This window comes from Phaseolus vulgaris, chromosome 4 (assembly GCF_051622355.1).
Source record: "Phaseolus vulgaris cultivar YP4 chromosome 4, ASM5162235v1, whole genome shotgun sequence".
In the NCBI taxonomy this organism is placed as follows: domain Eukaryota; kingdom Viridiplantae; phylum Streptophyta; class Magnoliopsida; order Fabales; family Fabaceae; genus Phaseolus; species Phaseolus vulgaris.
In genome coordinates this window covers 5,365,317-5,380,947 of record NC_143501.1, presented here as the reverse complement: position 1 = coordinate 5,380,947, position 15,631 = coordinate 5,365,317, and the positions used below count along the sequence as shown (strand labels likewise).

General features: G+C 29.1%; 1 protein-coding gene and 1 non-coding gene across 3 annotated transcripts; one reads left to right on the top strand and one right to left on the bottom strand.

Moving 5' to 3' along the window:
- Positions 1-690: 690 nt before the first annotated feature.
- TRNAA-UGC (transfer RNA alanine (anticodon UGC)) lies at positions 691-763 on the top strand. Its single transcript has one exon. It is a non-coding gene; the product is annotated as a tRNA-Ala (tRNA).
- Positions 764-3,447: 2,684 nt separating this feature from the next.
- LOC137836377 (uncharacterized) lies at positions 3,448-5,245 on the bottom strand. 2 transcript variants are annotated; one of them, XM_068645106.2, is made up of 5 exons: positions 4,902-5,245; positions 4,731-4,820; positions 4,260-4,409; positions 3,784-3,984; positions 3,448-3,672 (listed from the first exon to the last, which is right to left on the bottom strand). In XM_068645106.2, the coding sequence occupies exons 1-5, from the start codon at positions 5,064-5,066 to the stop codon at positions 3,568-3,570; spliced, it is 711 nt and encodes a 236-aa protein (XP_068501207.2). In that variant the 5' UTR covers positions 5,067-5,245; the 3' UTR covers positions 3,448-3,567. The 2 variants fall into 2 exon arrangements, with proteins under 2 accessions (XP_068501207.2, XP_090157663.1); XM_090301537.1 differs by lacking the exon at positions 4,260-4,409 and having other exon boundaries at positions 4,902-5,182.
- Between the last annotated feature and the right edge of the window lie 10,386 nt (positions 5,246-15,631).

Sequence of the window (15,631 nt, the reverse complement as noted above, 5' to 3'; positions counted from 1 at the left end):
TTTTTCCCTCCATAGATGTTCCACTTCCAAAAATGGATTATAATTTGTATGAATATAATATTTGTTTTCTGTATGAAAAGATGCATTTACTCTCAAGACTTCTGTTGCATTCACTTTGCTCACATTTGGATAGTTTTTCTAAACAAAAACAATATGGATACTAAATGTAACTAGGGAACATCATTTCACCTTTGATCTCATTTCAACAAAAACAGAAATTCTTATTGTTTTAATCTCATCCAAACTTTTGATTACATAATTTAATTTATGTTTGAATCTGATTAAGATTCAAAATAATTGGAATGAAACCAAATTAACCCAACTTCGTAATGTAATTACTAATTTTACAATTTTATATAATTAAACCTTAGATTTGTTTTAATTAAACTTAAATAAAGTGATATTTTATAAACATATATTTTAAAATTAACAAATTAATTTATAAATAAAATACCAAGTTGTATAAAATATTTTTATTAATATAAAATAGTTCAATAAACTTACAATGTTTACAAAATATTAAAAAAAACAGGTTGGATGGTAAGAAACACGATCTGAAATCATCTTAACAAATACATCAAATATATTTTCAAATTCAAAATCTCTGCAAATTAACTTTCAACTAATTTTCAAGCAAACTTAAGTGAATTAAATCCAATTTATTGTATTTTATATAACATAATTTCAACAGGGGATGTAGCTCAAATGGTAGAGCGCTCGCTTTGCATGCGAGAGGCACGGGGTTCGATCCCCCGCATCTCCAATTTTATGAAAACTATTTCTTTTTTTATGTTTATTTTTTTATTTTCTGTAGAAATTATTGTTTTTTTCTTGTTAAAATTTATTTTGTAAGAGGGAATTATTATGAGTTATATATTATGACTTGCCAGAAGACAAAATTGTTTTGGACAACATTTTTGTCTTCTTTTGCTCAACATTATCCATCAAAACAAATAAATAAATAAATATCGAAAGTTTATATTTTGATTTTGACTAGAAACGAAGAAGCAAAATCTTTATGTTGTTGTATATACTTTTCATATTCATATTCTTATAAACAAGTCATCGTGTAAACAAAGATTTGTGTGCAAAATTTGACAAAAAAGTATAGCATATTTTTTTACTATTTTTCTTTTATAAACATATATTTTTATTTTGTACCTTCAATTTCGCTTAATTAATATGCTTTTATATATATATATATATATTCCGAAACATTTATAGTAAATATAAATAATAATAAAAAAATCAATTTATTTATAATCTAAAATTAATTTATATAAGTTAAAAAGTAGATTTCCGAAAAACTATTAAAAACAATTCTACACCATTAGGAGATCTTTTTGGTTGGAAACTTTTAAGTTTCATTGACTAAAGGTTCATAGTATCACTTAATTATTATTATTTTTTTCATTATTATGTTGATTTGGCTATACTTGAAAACAAAAACTTGAATAAGTTCGTGTTAACAATTTCATTTTATAATTAATATTTAATGGTGAATAAGAGTTTACTTAATTCTGGTGAAAATTAAAATAGTATTTTTTAAAATTTTGTATGATTGTTCTTTGCAAAATGTCTTATATTTTTATTTAAGGAAGAAATTATGAGTTAGGTCAACAAAATATCTACCACTACAAATCTTGATTGTAAAGTAAAAAAATTATTAATTTGGTTAAGAAAATGTATATATGTACATTAGATTCAAGAGTCTTTACATTGAAATTATGATGGATATGCTCACATTAGTTGAACACTTGACCAATTTGGATGCATACCAAATAGTCTCCATGAAGATTCAAGATACATTTAGGTTCTAAACAGATGATTGAATGAAATACTTAAAACTTTTTTTTCAAAGAACAATAAATAATCTAATAGAGAACATATTATAGAAAACAACACAACAAATTTATATTGATTTACCATAACTATTAAGCTAAGTTCAAATCTCTATTAAATTGATCTTAAAATATTCTACTAATAAAAAAATTTGATTATAATGAGTACACAAATCAGTTATATTTCAATGAATATACAAATCATTCCCAATTATCCTTTCTTAATCTTCTTTTTCGATTAAAAGTTTGAGTATTCTTTATTTTCACTTTTGACTACTAATTGATAGAAAGAGTTTATAGTAAGGTTACTCTCTCCTAGAGATGATTAATAAATAAGTATTGAACATCCATTCACTTTGAGGTAGAAGAAATTCAAATGACTTACATATATATCATCTAATTCTGGTAGTTTTCTAGAATTTAACTTTTATTAAATTTTAGGGTACGTTAAAATTAAAAAATACGTTGAGGTAATTAATGATATATTAACAAAGGATTAAACTTTCATAATTTTAAAAACTAGAAAATAAAGGTGTAATCAAATTTTTATACGAAATAAAATAACGTGTTCAAACGAACAAAAGTATTTAAGCCAAAATTAAAATCAATACCAAATAGAAAATAAAAATAAAAACATAAGTTAGGAAGAAAAATAAAAACCAAAATGGGGATTTATTAAAACTACACGCTACATCTATATATCTTCTCACACGTCTTGTTTGGACCATCATATCATAATATTTAGATAAAATCGACTAATCAAATTTGTTGCTTCTCAAACTGTATTAAGTAAGAAAAAAAAAGAGTTTAATCATTATATAATCATTTAATTACAGATAATTGCTTGTGTGATTTTAAAATAATTATTATAAAAGTTAATAGATAATAATTTATAATTAAATGATCATATAAAATTATTTTATATTTTTAGTATATGAACACTTTTTCATGAATGAAAAAAAAAAAAGGTACTTCCCAAAATATGTTGCTTGTGTAGTTGAACATGTGGCAAACAAAACCTTAACGACTATCACTTAATAAGTATTTCAATTCATTTGAACTCCTAAGTTGTTCTAACAAAATCATGTTCTTATTTGTTAAAATAAGAAATGAGAAAAAAAAAATTTAATATAATAGAGTGATTTGATTTTTTTTTTTAATTTGGTACTTAAACTTTAAAAAAAACTATGATTTGAATTCTTTATCTTTTAGAATTTTGTAATGGGTTCTTAAAACTGTATAAATTGTAATTTTTTTGTGTTTCAAAACTATTACAAACTAATTTTAATGATCTAATTAGGAAAATTGTAGAAGATTAAGGATATAATATAAATATTGGTGTATTAAACCAAAATATCCTATGCATTAACAGTAAAAAAATCATAGATATGATAAATTCATTTTACAATTATTACTTAAAGGCATAGTTACTATATTTACTTATTTCATTAAAAAGCATAAAATTTTAAATTATTTAAAAAAAGTGTTAACATGTTAACAGTCATACACCAAATTAATGAAACAATTTTAAAATGTGAAATTATCATTTTCTAATTAAAATAGAGACTGAAAAATGTAGAAAATTAGTCAGAGAAGTTTGAAGCACTGAGAGAAGATTCAGAAGAATCATATTTTTTTTCCTTTACAAAGATTCATGACAGTTAATCACAATTGATTTGTTCATGTTTATGATCTAGCTGCAACAAGAAGAATAGAACACTAAGTTTTAGACAGAAATCTTCTTGGTCTTGTTTCTCTTGAACCTGTTATAATCTTGCAACAATTTACCATGGAATTCCTTCTTCATTTCATCCCACACTGTTTTGAAAATCTGTTAAGTCATCAAAAAAACTGGTTCAATCAAATGTAGTTGCATGCAATGCTGCATGAGCTAAACAGGAAGAGAAAAGAAGTGAATTGTGCAATGCAAAGGCAATCTAACCAGCTCTATGCCACTCTGCAAGACACTTTCAGGAATGAAAGCTGTTGCTGGAGAAGCACAAAATGTTATCTCCATCTCCATTTCATTCTTAAGCCAACTGTGTTTTCCCTTTCTTTCTGGGTATACGGTGCCTCTAACATCTAGTTTGATCTGGTTAGGGTCCTTGTAAAGGGCACTCAGGCCCTGCAGCTCCCATTTTGTCTGCAAAACAAACTCATCATCATCTCTGCAAAATTTATATGATCTATTTGAATAAATTTCCATATAAATACTTACAGAGAGAAGAAGAAAATAGCTAACAAGAAAATAGTTAACATTAGTTTAGCACAAACTTTCTGGTTTACTTGGTTTTCTGAAACTTGATCTTCAATGTGTATAAACTTAATTCAATTTAACTTCCTATTTTGTTCTTTTGTAAGTAGTTGTTGAGAAGTTAATCTAGAAAAGAGGGTTGATGTTAGCATGGAAGTGCTTACAAAGTGAAGCTCAAGAACTTTGGTGACATGATTAGGAATGTGAGGTGGATAATCTTCCCCTTTAGACTTGAATGTTAACCTGAGATCTGCTGTTGGTTTCACACTCACAAATAAGCATTGTATTGGAGGCATGTTTATCCTCCACTCTTCCTGTATACACAGGTTGAAAATCACACATCGACTAGATATTAGATCATTTCATATAAACAAACTTCATCTTCGGTTTATATAAAATAGACAAACTTCATCTTATAAATCGGTTGTTTTATGACGGTTTTATGAAGTTGAACTTAAACTTCAGTTTTTCTAGTTTCTTGTTCCTAAAAGAAGAAAAACTTTTCCCAGTTAACATTCTTTCTTAATTATACAAAATCTCATTTCATTAATGTTTCTTACATTGTTTGTTTTTTCAGAAGGTGTTGATGAAAAAGTTTGTCTGAACAGACATGTGAATGAAACCTGTGCAAGTACCTGATTGATCTGTTGAGTTGTTACTTTGTCATCAGAAAACACATCTCTAATAACTCTCTGCTTGTCATCCATGTAGTGATCAAAGGAAGCCTGCAAAGAACATTGACACTTTCATGTTAGAATGAGAAGCATGAAAAGGGTAAGATGGAGAAGTTGGTGAGAGTGCATCACCCCAGGAATTTCATGAATAGGGATATTGGCATTGCTTCTGAAACTGAATGTGGAAGTTTTCTCACTCCTAATGATGAAGTTTGATGCTGCTGCCTTTGGATGCCAATGGCTCTGCAACTTCTTCAGCAATCGATGCTGGCAAGGAACCATGAAAAGGCTTGCCATAATATGTAGCTTTATGTATATCAGATGATGATGCCTCTTCAACACAGCAAAGTATTCTCTATTTTACACTATTTTCCTTTGTTCATGTGTGTGTGTGCATTCATGGTATTTAAGTACATGAAGTGGGGTTTCAATTTGTTTGGTTTTTAACTATCATAGTTTAGCAACATGTCATTGGAGAGACTATTATTGGAATTGGTGTATTAAATAAAGTTTCAATTTCTTTTTCAATGAAAAAATTGTGATTAAAAAAGTACATAAAAGTAGTTAGTTAATTTTTTTTTAGAGAAATTACGAGTGAAAATCATCAAATAGAAACCGATTTTTAGAGATCAAATAATTGGTTGCAATAGTAACTAAATTAGAGACCATTTTAGAAACTAAAACAAAATGGTTTCTAAATTAGTTTATATTATAGTTAAATAGTTTTTAAATTGGTATCTAATTAACTATTAAAGTTTTAACTACCAATTATTTAGATTCTAAATTTGGTAGCAAAAACTTGGTTGCTAATTAGATACCAATTTAAAAATCATTTAACAATAATAAAAACTAATTTAGAAACCAAAAATTTATTTAGTTCCCAAAATGATCTCTAATTTAGTTACTATAACAACTAATTATTTTTTTATCTCAAAGAAGTCCGGTGTAAAATTGTGTTTTTAAAATGCATCATCCCCTATATTATTACTTTAATCATTTTTTTTAATATTTTAATATAAAGTATTAATATATATTATTAGTGTAAAGTAGGAATACTCTAGTTATATTATTTAATAAATATTTAGATAGATAAATAGGTAAATATATGACAAAGATTCCATGAAAATGATAATGAAATCTTATTTCAAAATAGGAAAAAGGTACATTGAAATTCCATCCTCCTTTTGTCACCAATCACATGCCATTTGCGTGAAGTACTATTCATTTTCTTGTATGCAGTTGTGTGTTGATGTTGAAACTTGAGATTAAAAAAAAATTATTCTTTTAAAATATAATATAATTTTTAAAATATTTTCTGTTGTAAAAAAAGTTGTATTCTTCTGAACTTATTATTCTTTACAACTAAAAAAATAATTTCATGAAATTTCTCAATGTTTCATTTCACTACAAAATGGAACTTTTTATTTATTTATATTCATATTATTCCACAGTCCAGATATTTAAACGATAATAATGATATCTGTTTAGAGATCAAAGTGAAAGAAAAAACTGTTTTAAAATTCCTAAACAATTTCATTTTTTTATTAATTTTAAAATTTAATATAACAAAGAAATACAATTTTAATGACTAGATTAATCATTTATTGTAATTAAAAATTCACCTTCTTCTTTTCATAAATATATATATTAATCAATTTCATGACTATCAAAAAAATATATTCAATCTCGTACTAAATGACTTAAGGAACATATATAATTATCTTTAAAACATACATCCATCTATTTACAACATATAAATGAGGATAATTTTTATTTTATAAACTGACTAACCATAAATTTAAACTTATTTGTAATATTATAATATATATAAATATAATTTAAAATGATTTATATATATAAATTTAGAGTTTGTAACTTGAACACTTTGAAAATAAAATGTAAAGGAAGACTTTTCAGAATTACTTGCGGGTTGGTTAAGGGATGGCTTCGCTTGCTAGAAGGGTAACAAAAGCTTGCAAGATTGGTATAGATAATATATATGCCAAATATGAGGACCACATACCCTATTTATTATACCCAAAATGATTATCATTTTTGTTAAATATTAATTGTTTAGGGTTTAGGGTTTAGGGTTTAGGGTTTAGGGTATAATAGTGTTTTGGTTCAAAAGTTTTTCTCACTTATAATCATATTTAAAGAGTTAATTTTTTTCTTGAACCAAATATTCCATCCCTTTCTTTTTATTAAGTTTTATTCTTATAGGAGAAAACACTTCCCACAATATATGGGATCTTAAAAACGATTTTCAAAAATCGTGGATTAGTTGGTTGGTTTTTGGGTTTCTCATCGAGATCTTAGTCAGACTTTTCAAATGTGTTCAAGAGACTTAGGGGATCGATTTCTTAAAAACCAATGACTAGAGATCCTCCTTCATGCGATAGGAGACTTCATGGGTCAATCTCTTCAAAACTAATGACGGGAGATCACCCTTTGAGCGGTAGGGAGCTTGAGGTCGATCTCCTTAAAACCAATGACAAGAGATCATCTTTTGCATGATAGGAGACTTGAGACCGATCTACTCAAAATTGATGACACTATTTGTATTAAGAAGTGAACTTTAAGCCTAACTCAATCTTATAAAATCGACTTATAAGGTGAAGTTTGCACCCACTTATATATTATTAAATGTCATGATCCCTAGTTGATATGAGATCTCCAACACTCCCTCACACTAAGACACTCCAACTCACGTGAGACTATATATTATGAATGATTCGATAGCGGACTGATAGCGGGTGGTCTGATAAGTACAACAAATTCTCACTATGATAGACTCTGATACCATATTAAGAAATGAACTTTAAACCTAACTCAACCTTATAAAATCAACCTATAATATGAGGTTTGCACCCACTTATATATTATTAAATATCCTAATCTTTGGATCTTACAAAAAATTTAATATTGATCTCCTCAAGATCAATGACTAAGATCACCTTTTTAGGATTTAGAGCCGATAACTTCAAAATCAATCATCTAAATTGAATTATTAGAGAGACCTTAATTGAATTATTGTTTTTAAAATACCAAATCAAAATAATAATAATAAATAATAATAATAATGATATGGACATTAATATGATAACTACAACTTTTTTTCATACTCATGTTGTACCTAAATGTTAGGAAACAATTTTTTTATTGGTTATATTTAAAATTGGTGTAAAGTGGTATTGCTAATTTTCTTATTAAATAAAAGAGCAGTGTGGAAGGAAATATGTGGTGTGGGAAACCCTAGTTTGGTTATTTAGGTGATAGCGTGTTCTTGCTCCTTCGCAACCACAAATAGTTTTATATCAAACTCTTATTTGCCAAAATATGTTTGGGAGAAATATCTTCACACAACAAGACAAAATTCTAACATTATTGAACAGCTCAATGAACAATGATTTTCTCCAACGTATAAAACAATGCCTAAATTAGTAAACAGAATTTGTTTCAGTTTAATTAATATATCGAGTTTAAGTTCTCATTATTCAATTGTGTAAAATGAATGTGGGTTTTAAAAGAAAAAAATAGTACTTAATTTCACAACTAAAAATTTATATATATTTTTTTCTACTTGAATATATGAAATTTGAGTCTTATTTCCACCTATGTTGGATATAGTATTCACTTTAATACTCACTCTTTTTACTATAGTAAATGTTGATTAAATAAATTTTCACTCCTTTTTTTTTCTACTTGTTTTACCCTTTTTTTTAAAATAAATAAATAAATTAAAATAGAGCCAATCCTTAGATTAGAAAAACATATACAATAATACAATCTTTATTGTCTAAAGGCTTTAGCCAATTTTAAACCAAACTAGATTTCTGCATAAAAAAAAAAATTATCAGAAAAGAAAGAAACTGAGAAATATTCCTTCATCAACTTTTGCTGCATCTTGTGTTTCTTTGTGCAGCTTTACATATGCTTTAGTACAAAGGTTAGGATTTAAAATTGGTGAAGCATTTGGATCAATAGAGAAGCCATTGACTCTTTGATTTTCTTGGCATACACATCTCAATCTTATTTGTTTTAGAGACTATACAAATTATTAATATCTAAATTAGTTTCTGATAAATAGTTTCTAAATGATATCTAATTGGTTATTGAAGTTTTAACTACCAATTATTTAGATTCTAAAATTAAGAACTAAAATATTGATAGTTAATTAGATACAAATTTAGAAAATATTTATCAATAATAGAAACTAATTTAGATATAATAATTTTTTTAGTCACTAAAATAATATATAATTTAGTAATTTTTTTTTTAATTTTCATATATTATACTAACCCTTTTTTTAATTTTTAAAAATATACCATCCTTAAATAGAAACTAATTTTAAAAACAAAATACTACAAAAAAAATTATTAAATAAAAACTAATTTTAGAGATAAAAAATAATTAGTTATTATATTGACTAAATTAGATAATAATTTTAGAATCTAAATCAATTGATAGCTAATTAAATACCAACTTAGAAACTAATTTATAAATTTTATTAATAATATAAAATACTTTAGATATCAATATTTTTTTTTAATTTCTAATTAGTATATAATTTATTTAATACAGTAACATTTTTTTCTCTAAATTAATTTTTATTTAGTAATTTTTTAGTAAAAATAATTAATTATTATATTAATTAAATTAAAACTATTTAATTAATATAATAATTAATTATTATATTAATTAAATTAAAATTAATTTATGTATAAATGAAAAAAATAATTTGTATAAATTAAAAATTAAAAGTGAGAGAAATTATATGAAAGACTTTACAAATTAGTTGTACAAACATTAATATTAATTTATTAAAAAATCATTTTGATTGTATTTTTATTTTTTATAAATAAATTAGTCAAAATTTGAGTTGCTAGTTTCTTTGTTTATTTTATAAGTTAGAAATGTAGAAAAAAAATGTTGGAAAATGATGTCTTGGTGGTAGAGCTAAAGGTTCTTATCTTTCCCATGTGAAAAAGTACTTTGATTTGTCTGAGCTGACCCTAAACCCAGAAAGTTTTAGGACTTCTCAACATCAAAGCAGTTTCCATATGCAAAACAAAATCCTTACACAAAAAAAAAGAAACAAGTGCAACTTCAACTTATAAAAACTATAAATACATGCAGCTAAAAAACAAAATTATAACAAAATAAAAACGTTGTTGGAAACATATAGGTAAAAATACGATTTTTTTTAAGTGGGGGCAATTTTGTCCCATTTTTTACTGAAACGAGATTTGTTTTAAGAAAATTACGAATTAGGATTAGTCGTGCCAATATGACACGACTTTAATGTGAAGAAGTCATGCAATTGTGACATAACTTTTGTCATGCAAAGTGAAGTTGTATCAAGGTGACACCAGCTTAGTTATAGGGATGAATTCATGTCAATCTGGCACAAGTTTGAGGTCTTCGACGAGGGTGATCGTCGAACGAAGCTAGAGGTGGATCATCGTTGGTATCATCGTCATCACCATTATCAGCTTGATTATCAAGTCCTGGTGAGGGCATTGTGGACTAATAGTCGTGTATGGATGATGTCGAATTATATGTGAAAGGAGAGGTGAATGTTGAAGTTCCAAACATATTTGGTGGACTAAAAAAAGTATCCAGTTGAGAATGATAAATATTATATCTGTAAGGAACATGTTAGTGTGGAGAATGAAATGAGAGGTGGTGAAAATGATCCATGTATGTGGATGTGGATAGTTGTTGAAGATCCGACTGACTCAACCAACCTTGAAACCATGATTGTAATAAGCAAACCCCAAATGGTGATAAGTCGAATGCAATAGCGATTGGATGGGCTCTGGTGGCGTTCACACTATTGGAAAATAATTTTAACTTTAGGATAAAGAAAATTACATGATTAAAAAGTAAAAGATAAATATCAGTTAACTTACGTCATCGTCTGATGTCAGTCTTGGGACAATATATAGTGGATAGTATGGTTAATGTACTATTGCATGTATGTATTACATAATCCGGAAACTAATATATGGAGGTAATATAAGAAGAATAAAAATGTATTTTCATGTTGTGTATGGAGGTGGTATGCTCACAATGCCTAGGCAATGCTAACATGTTTGTGTAAATAATTCAAAATTTACACTTTCGGAAACAAAATTCTGTAATAGATTTAAAACCTTTTTGGGAAATGTGATTCTTCATTGATAAAATTTATCATGGGTATCTTAAAATCAAGAATCTAAAAGAGTTCAATATTAATTTCGAAATATTTTTTAATGCATTTTATTAGAAAGTGTAAGGATTTTGAAAAAAGAAGGTGCAAACAACAATTATGTAGGTAGAAGAAGCAATTGAATAATTTTTTTAGAAAGGATCATGAACCAAAATGGAGTTGGCAGTTTCTTCCTGCACCCCCACAAGGTTGCGCAAAGATAAAACTATCCCTATATAAAATTGTACATTTATTTTATTTGTATTTCGGATTATGAAATTCGGTAAATTTTTGGATTGACGCTTCAGGTAAAATTTCGGATTGACACGTCCGATAATCTCCTGGTGCTTTCGATAATACATTAATGGCAGTGTTAATCCAAAATAAAAAATGCAAAACATCCATAATTGAAAAATCTATTCCGGATCCACCAATCCATAATTCAAAATATCCATTCTAGATTCAGAAATTCATAATTGAAAAAAATCATTCCGGATCCATCAATCCGTAATAGAAATTAGGCTTCCGGATTCAGCAATCCAGAAATCAACAATTTATGCAAACTTTGCTTCCGGAACATCCCCTCATCCAAAAAGCAACATGATTCACTTCCGGATTGATGAATCCGTAGCACACTCCCAAATCCCGAATTCAAATAACAGGTGAAGGTCAGTTTTGGAATTTACAAAATTGTGAGGAAGAAACTGCCAATGAAGTTTTAGTCGGCTACCCCAACTCGTGTGATTGTGTTTGGGCCTTATCAACCCAAAAGGTTATTATTTAGATTTACCAATCAGAATGAAATCAATTAGTTGAAAAAAAATAAATAAAGATTATTGTGTGTTACATTCAAATTTTCGATAATTCCACACTTTTTTAATAATAAATAAATATAAGTTTCACACGTCTTTCACTCATCTACTGACTGCGTAAAATTGATATAAAACGACATTTTCAAACATAAATATTATACAAATTTATAAATAATACATTTTTTTTATAGTACACACCGCTCTTGATTGTTAGTTATATTAAAAACAAAATATCATAAGTAAAATTCATACAAAGTTTTGATTTTTCAATCAATTTGTCAATAAAAGAATCTGCTTTTTATTTCATACATTATTTTTTAAGAAAATATTTCCAACAAAAACATATCTTTGTTGTAGCATATACACAATAAAAATGCATTTTCAATTTGTTAGTACATCCTCCAAAAGGGACAAAAACACATTTCTTGTATATAAAGATAAGAGAACAATAGAGATTAGAGTAAACAGTAATTTGCAATACTTGTGTAAAATTAAAAGAGTAAGAAAAACATATGAGAACCATATTTAAAAATGATCAACGAGCTAAGTTCAATTAACTTCGATGTAAATTTTATCTATTCTATACAAATATGAATTCTTTTCATTCTTTAAAAAAAATTCAGATAGCTTGGTTTGCACAAAATTTTTGAATTTTTTTTTCAAAATAGTTTTTTCCTGAAATTCCACGTAAGAATCTTCACTGAATTTGGGACAAAAGACGACAAATTTCAGGTCAAACGGATGAGTATTCGCCCACGAAAACAATCAAACAGTTTCACACACAAACGAACCTTCCTTTCAACCCTGACAGTGATCAATAAAAAATTTCTTTCCAATCTTGTGGGACGAATATGGGCCTCAAATCTCAGCCAAAACTCAATAGACACAGTGACGAACGTCTGGTAAAAATTTCAGAACAAAACACCCAAGGAGTAAGGGGTAGTAAGTCCCAGACCGAGAGTGAACAAAACTGGTTTTCCGAAAACAAAACGTCCTGAATTTTCTTCCCCGCATCTCCTTTTTGTGATTCTTTTATGGACGTGCCCCCTTACCTGGGTGCAAACAACATATGAAAGTACTTGTGTGAACTTTTTCAGTGAAATACGGACCCAAAATAAAAATTGCAGAAAGTAGGGCGAAATTTCACAAGTTTTGGTAGAGGATAGCCTTAGTTTGCACAAAATTTCCGAAAAAATCTCCCGAAATAGTTTTTTTCCTGAAATTCCACGTAAAAATCTCCACTGAATTTGAGACAAAACGCGAAAAATTTCAGGTCAAACGGATGAGTATTCGCCCACGAAAAAATCAAACAGTTTCACACACAAACAAACCTTCCTTTCAGCCCTAGCAATGATCAATAAAAATTTCTTGCCAATCTTGTGGGACGAATCTGGGCCTCAAATCTCAGCCAAAACTCAATAGACACAATGAAGAACGTCTGGTAAAAATTTCAGACCGAAACACCCTTGGAGTAAGGCGTAGTAAGTCCCAGACCGAGAGTGAACAAAACTGATTTTCCGAGAACAAAACGTCCTGAATTTTCTTCCCCGTATCTCCTTTTTGTGATTATTTTATGGACGTGCCTCCTTACCTGGGTGCAAACAACATATGGAAGTACTTGTGTGAACTTTTTCAGTGCAGTACGGACCCAGAATAAAAATTGCAAAAAGTAGGGCGAAATTTCACAAGTTTTGGTTGAAGATAGCCTTGGTTTGCACAACATTTCCAAAAAGTTCTCCCGAAATAGTTTTTTCCTGAAATTCCACGTAAGAATATCCACTGAATTTGAGACAAAACTCGACAAATTTCAGCTCAAACGGATGAGTATTTGCGCACGAAAAGAATCAAACAATTTCACACACAAATGAACCTTTCTTTCAGCTCTGGCAATGATCAATAAAAATTTATTGCCAATCTTGTGGGACGAATCTGTGCCTCAAATCTCAGATAAAACTCAATAGACACAGTGACGAACGTCTGGTTAAAATTTCAGACCAAAACACCGAAGCAGTAAGGCGTAGTAAGTTCCAGACCGAGAGTGAAAAAAAGTGGTTTTCCGAAAACAAAACGTCCTGGATTTTCTTCCCCATATCTCCCTTTTGTGATTCTTTTATGGACGTGCCTCCTTACTTGGGTGCAAACAACATATGGAAGTACTTGTGTGAACCTTTTCAGCGCAATACAGACCCAGAATAAAAATCGCAGAAAGTAGGGCGAAATTTCTCAAGTTTTGGTAGAGGATAACCTTGGTTTGCACCACATTTCCAAAAAATTCTCCGGAAATAATTTTTTCCTGAAATTTCACGTAAGAATATCCATTGAATTTGGGACAAAACTCGACAAATTTCAGGTCAAACTGATGAGTATTCGCCCACGAAAAGAATGAAACAGTTTGACACACAAACAAACCTTCCTTTAAGCACTGGCAGTGATCAATACAAAATTTATTCGCAATCATGTGGGACGAATCTGGGCCTCAAATCTCAGCCAAAACTCAATAGACGCAGTGACGAACGTCTGGTAAAAATTTCAGACAAAAACACCCAATGAGTAAGGCGTAGTAAGTCCAGATCGAGAGTTAACAAAACCGGTTTTCCGAGAACAAAACGTCATGGATTTTCATCCCTGTATCTCCTTTTTGTGATTCTTTTATCGATGTGCCTCCTTACCTGAGTGCAAACAACATGTGAAAGTACTTGTGTGAACTTTTTCAGCCCAATACAGACCCAGAATAAAAATTGTAGAAAGTAGGGCAAATGTTCAAAGGTTTTGGTAGAGGATAGCCTTGGTTTGCTCAAAATTTCCAAAAAATTCTCCCGAAATAGTTTTTTCCTGAAATTCCATGTAAGAATCTCCACTGAATTTGGGAGAAAACGCGACAAATTTCAGGTCCAACGGATGAGTATTCACCCAAGAAAAATATCAAACAATTTCACACACAAAACGAACCTTCCTTTTAGCCCGGGCAGTAATAAATAAAAAATTTATTGCGAATCTTGTGGGACGAGTCTGGGGCTCAAATCTCAACCACAACTCAATAGGCACAATGACGAATATCAGGTAATAATTTCAGACCAAAATACCCAAGGAGTAAGACGCAGTAAGTCCTAGACCGAGAGTGAGCAAAACCGGTTTTCCGAGAACAAAACGTCATGGCTTTTCTTCCTTGTATCTTCATTCTGTGCTTTGTTTATGGATGTGCCTCCTTACTTGTGTCAATTTTTTCAACGCAATACGGACCCGGAAAAAAATTGCAGAAAGTAGGGCGAAATTTCACAAGTTTTGCTAGAGGATAGCCTTGGTTTTGCACAAAATTTCTGAAAAATTCTCCCAGAACGGGTTTTTCCTGAAATTCGACGTAAGAATCTCCACTGAATTTGGGACAAAACGCGACAGATTTCAGGTCAAACGGATGATTATTCACTCAGGAAAAAAATCAAACAGTTTCACACACAAACGAACCTTCCTTTCAGCCCGGGCAGTGATGAATAAATAATTTATTGCGAATCTTGTGGGACGAGTCTGGGGCTCAAATCTCAACCAAAACTCAATAGACACAATGATGAATGTCTGGTAAAAATTTCAGACCAAAATACCGAAGTAGTAAGGCGTAGTAAGTCCCAGACCGAGAGTGAACGAAACCGGTTTTCCGAAAACAAAACGTCCTGGCTTTTCTTCTTCCCCGTATCTTCTTTCTGTGATTTGTTTATGGACGTGCTTCCTTACCTAGGTGCAAACAACATACGAAAGTACTTGTGTGAATTTTTTCAGCGCAACATGGACCCGAAAAAAAATTGCATAAAGTAGGGCGAAATTTCACAAGTTTTGCTAGAGGATAGCCTTGGTTTGCTCAAAAT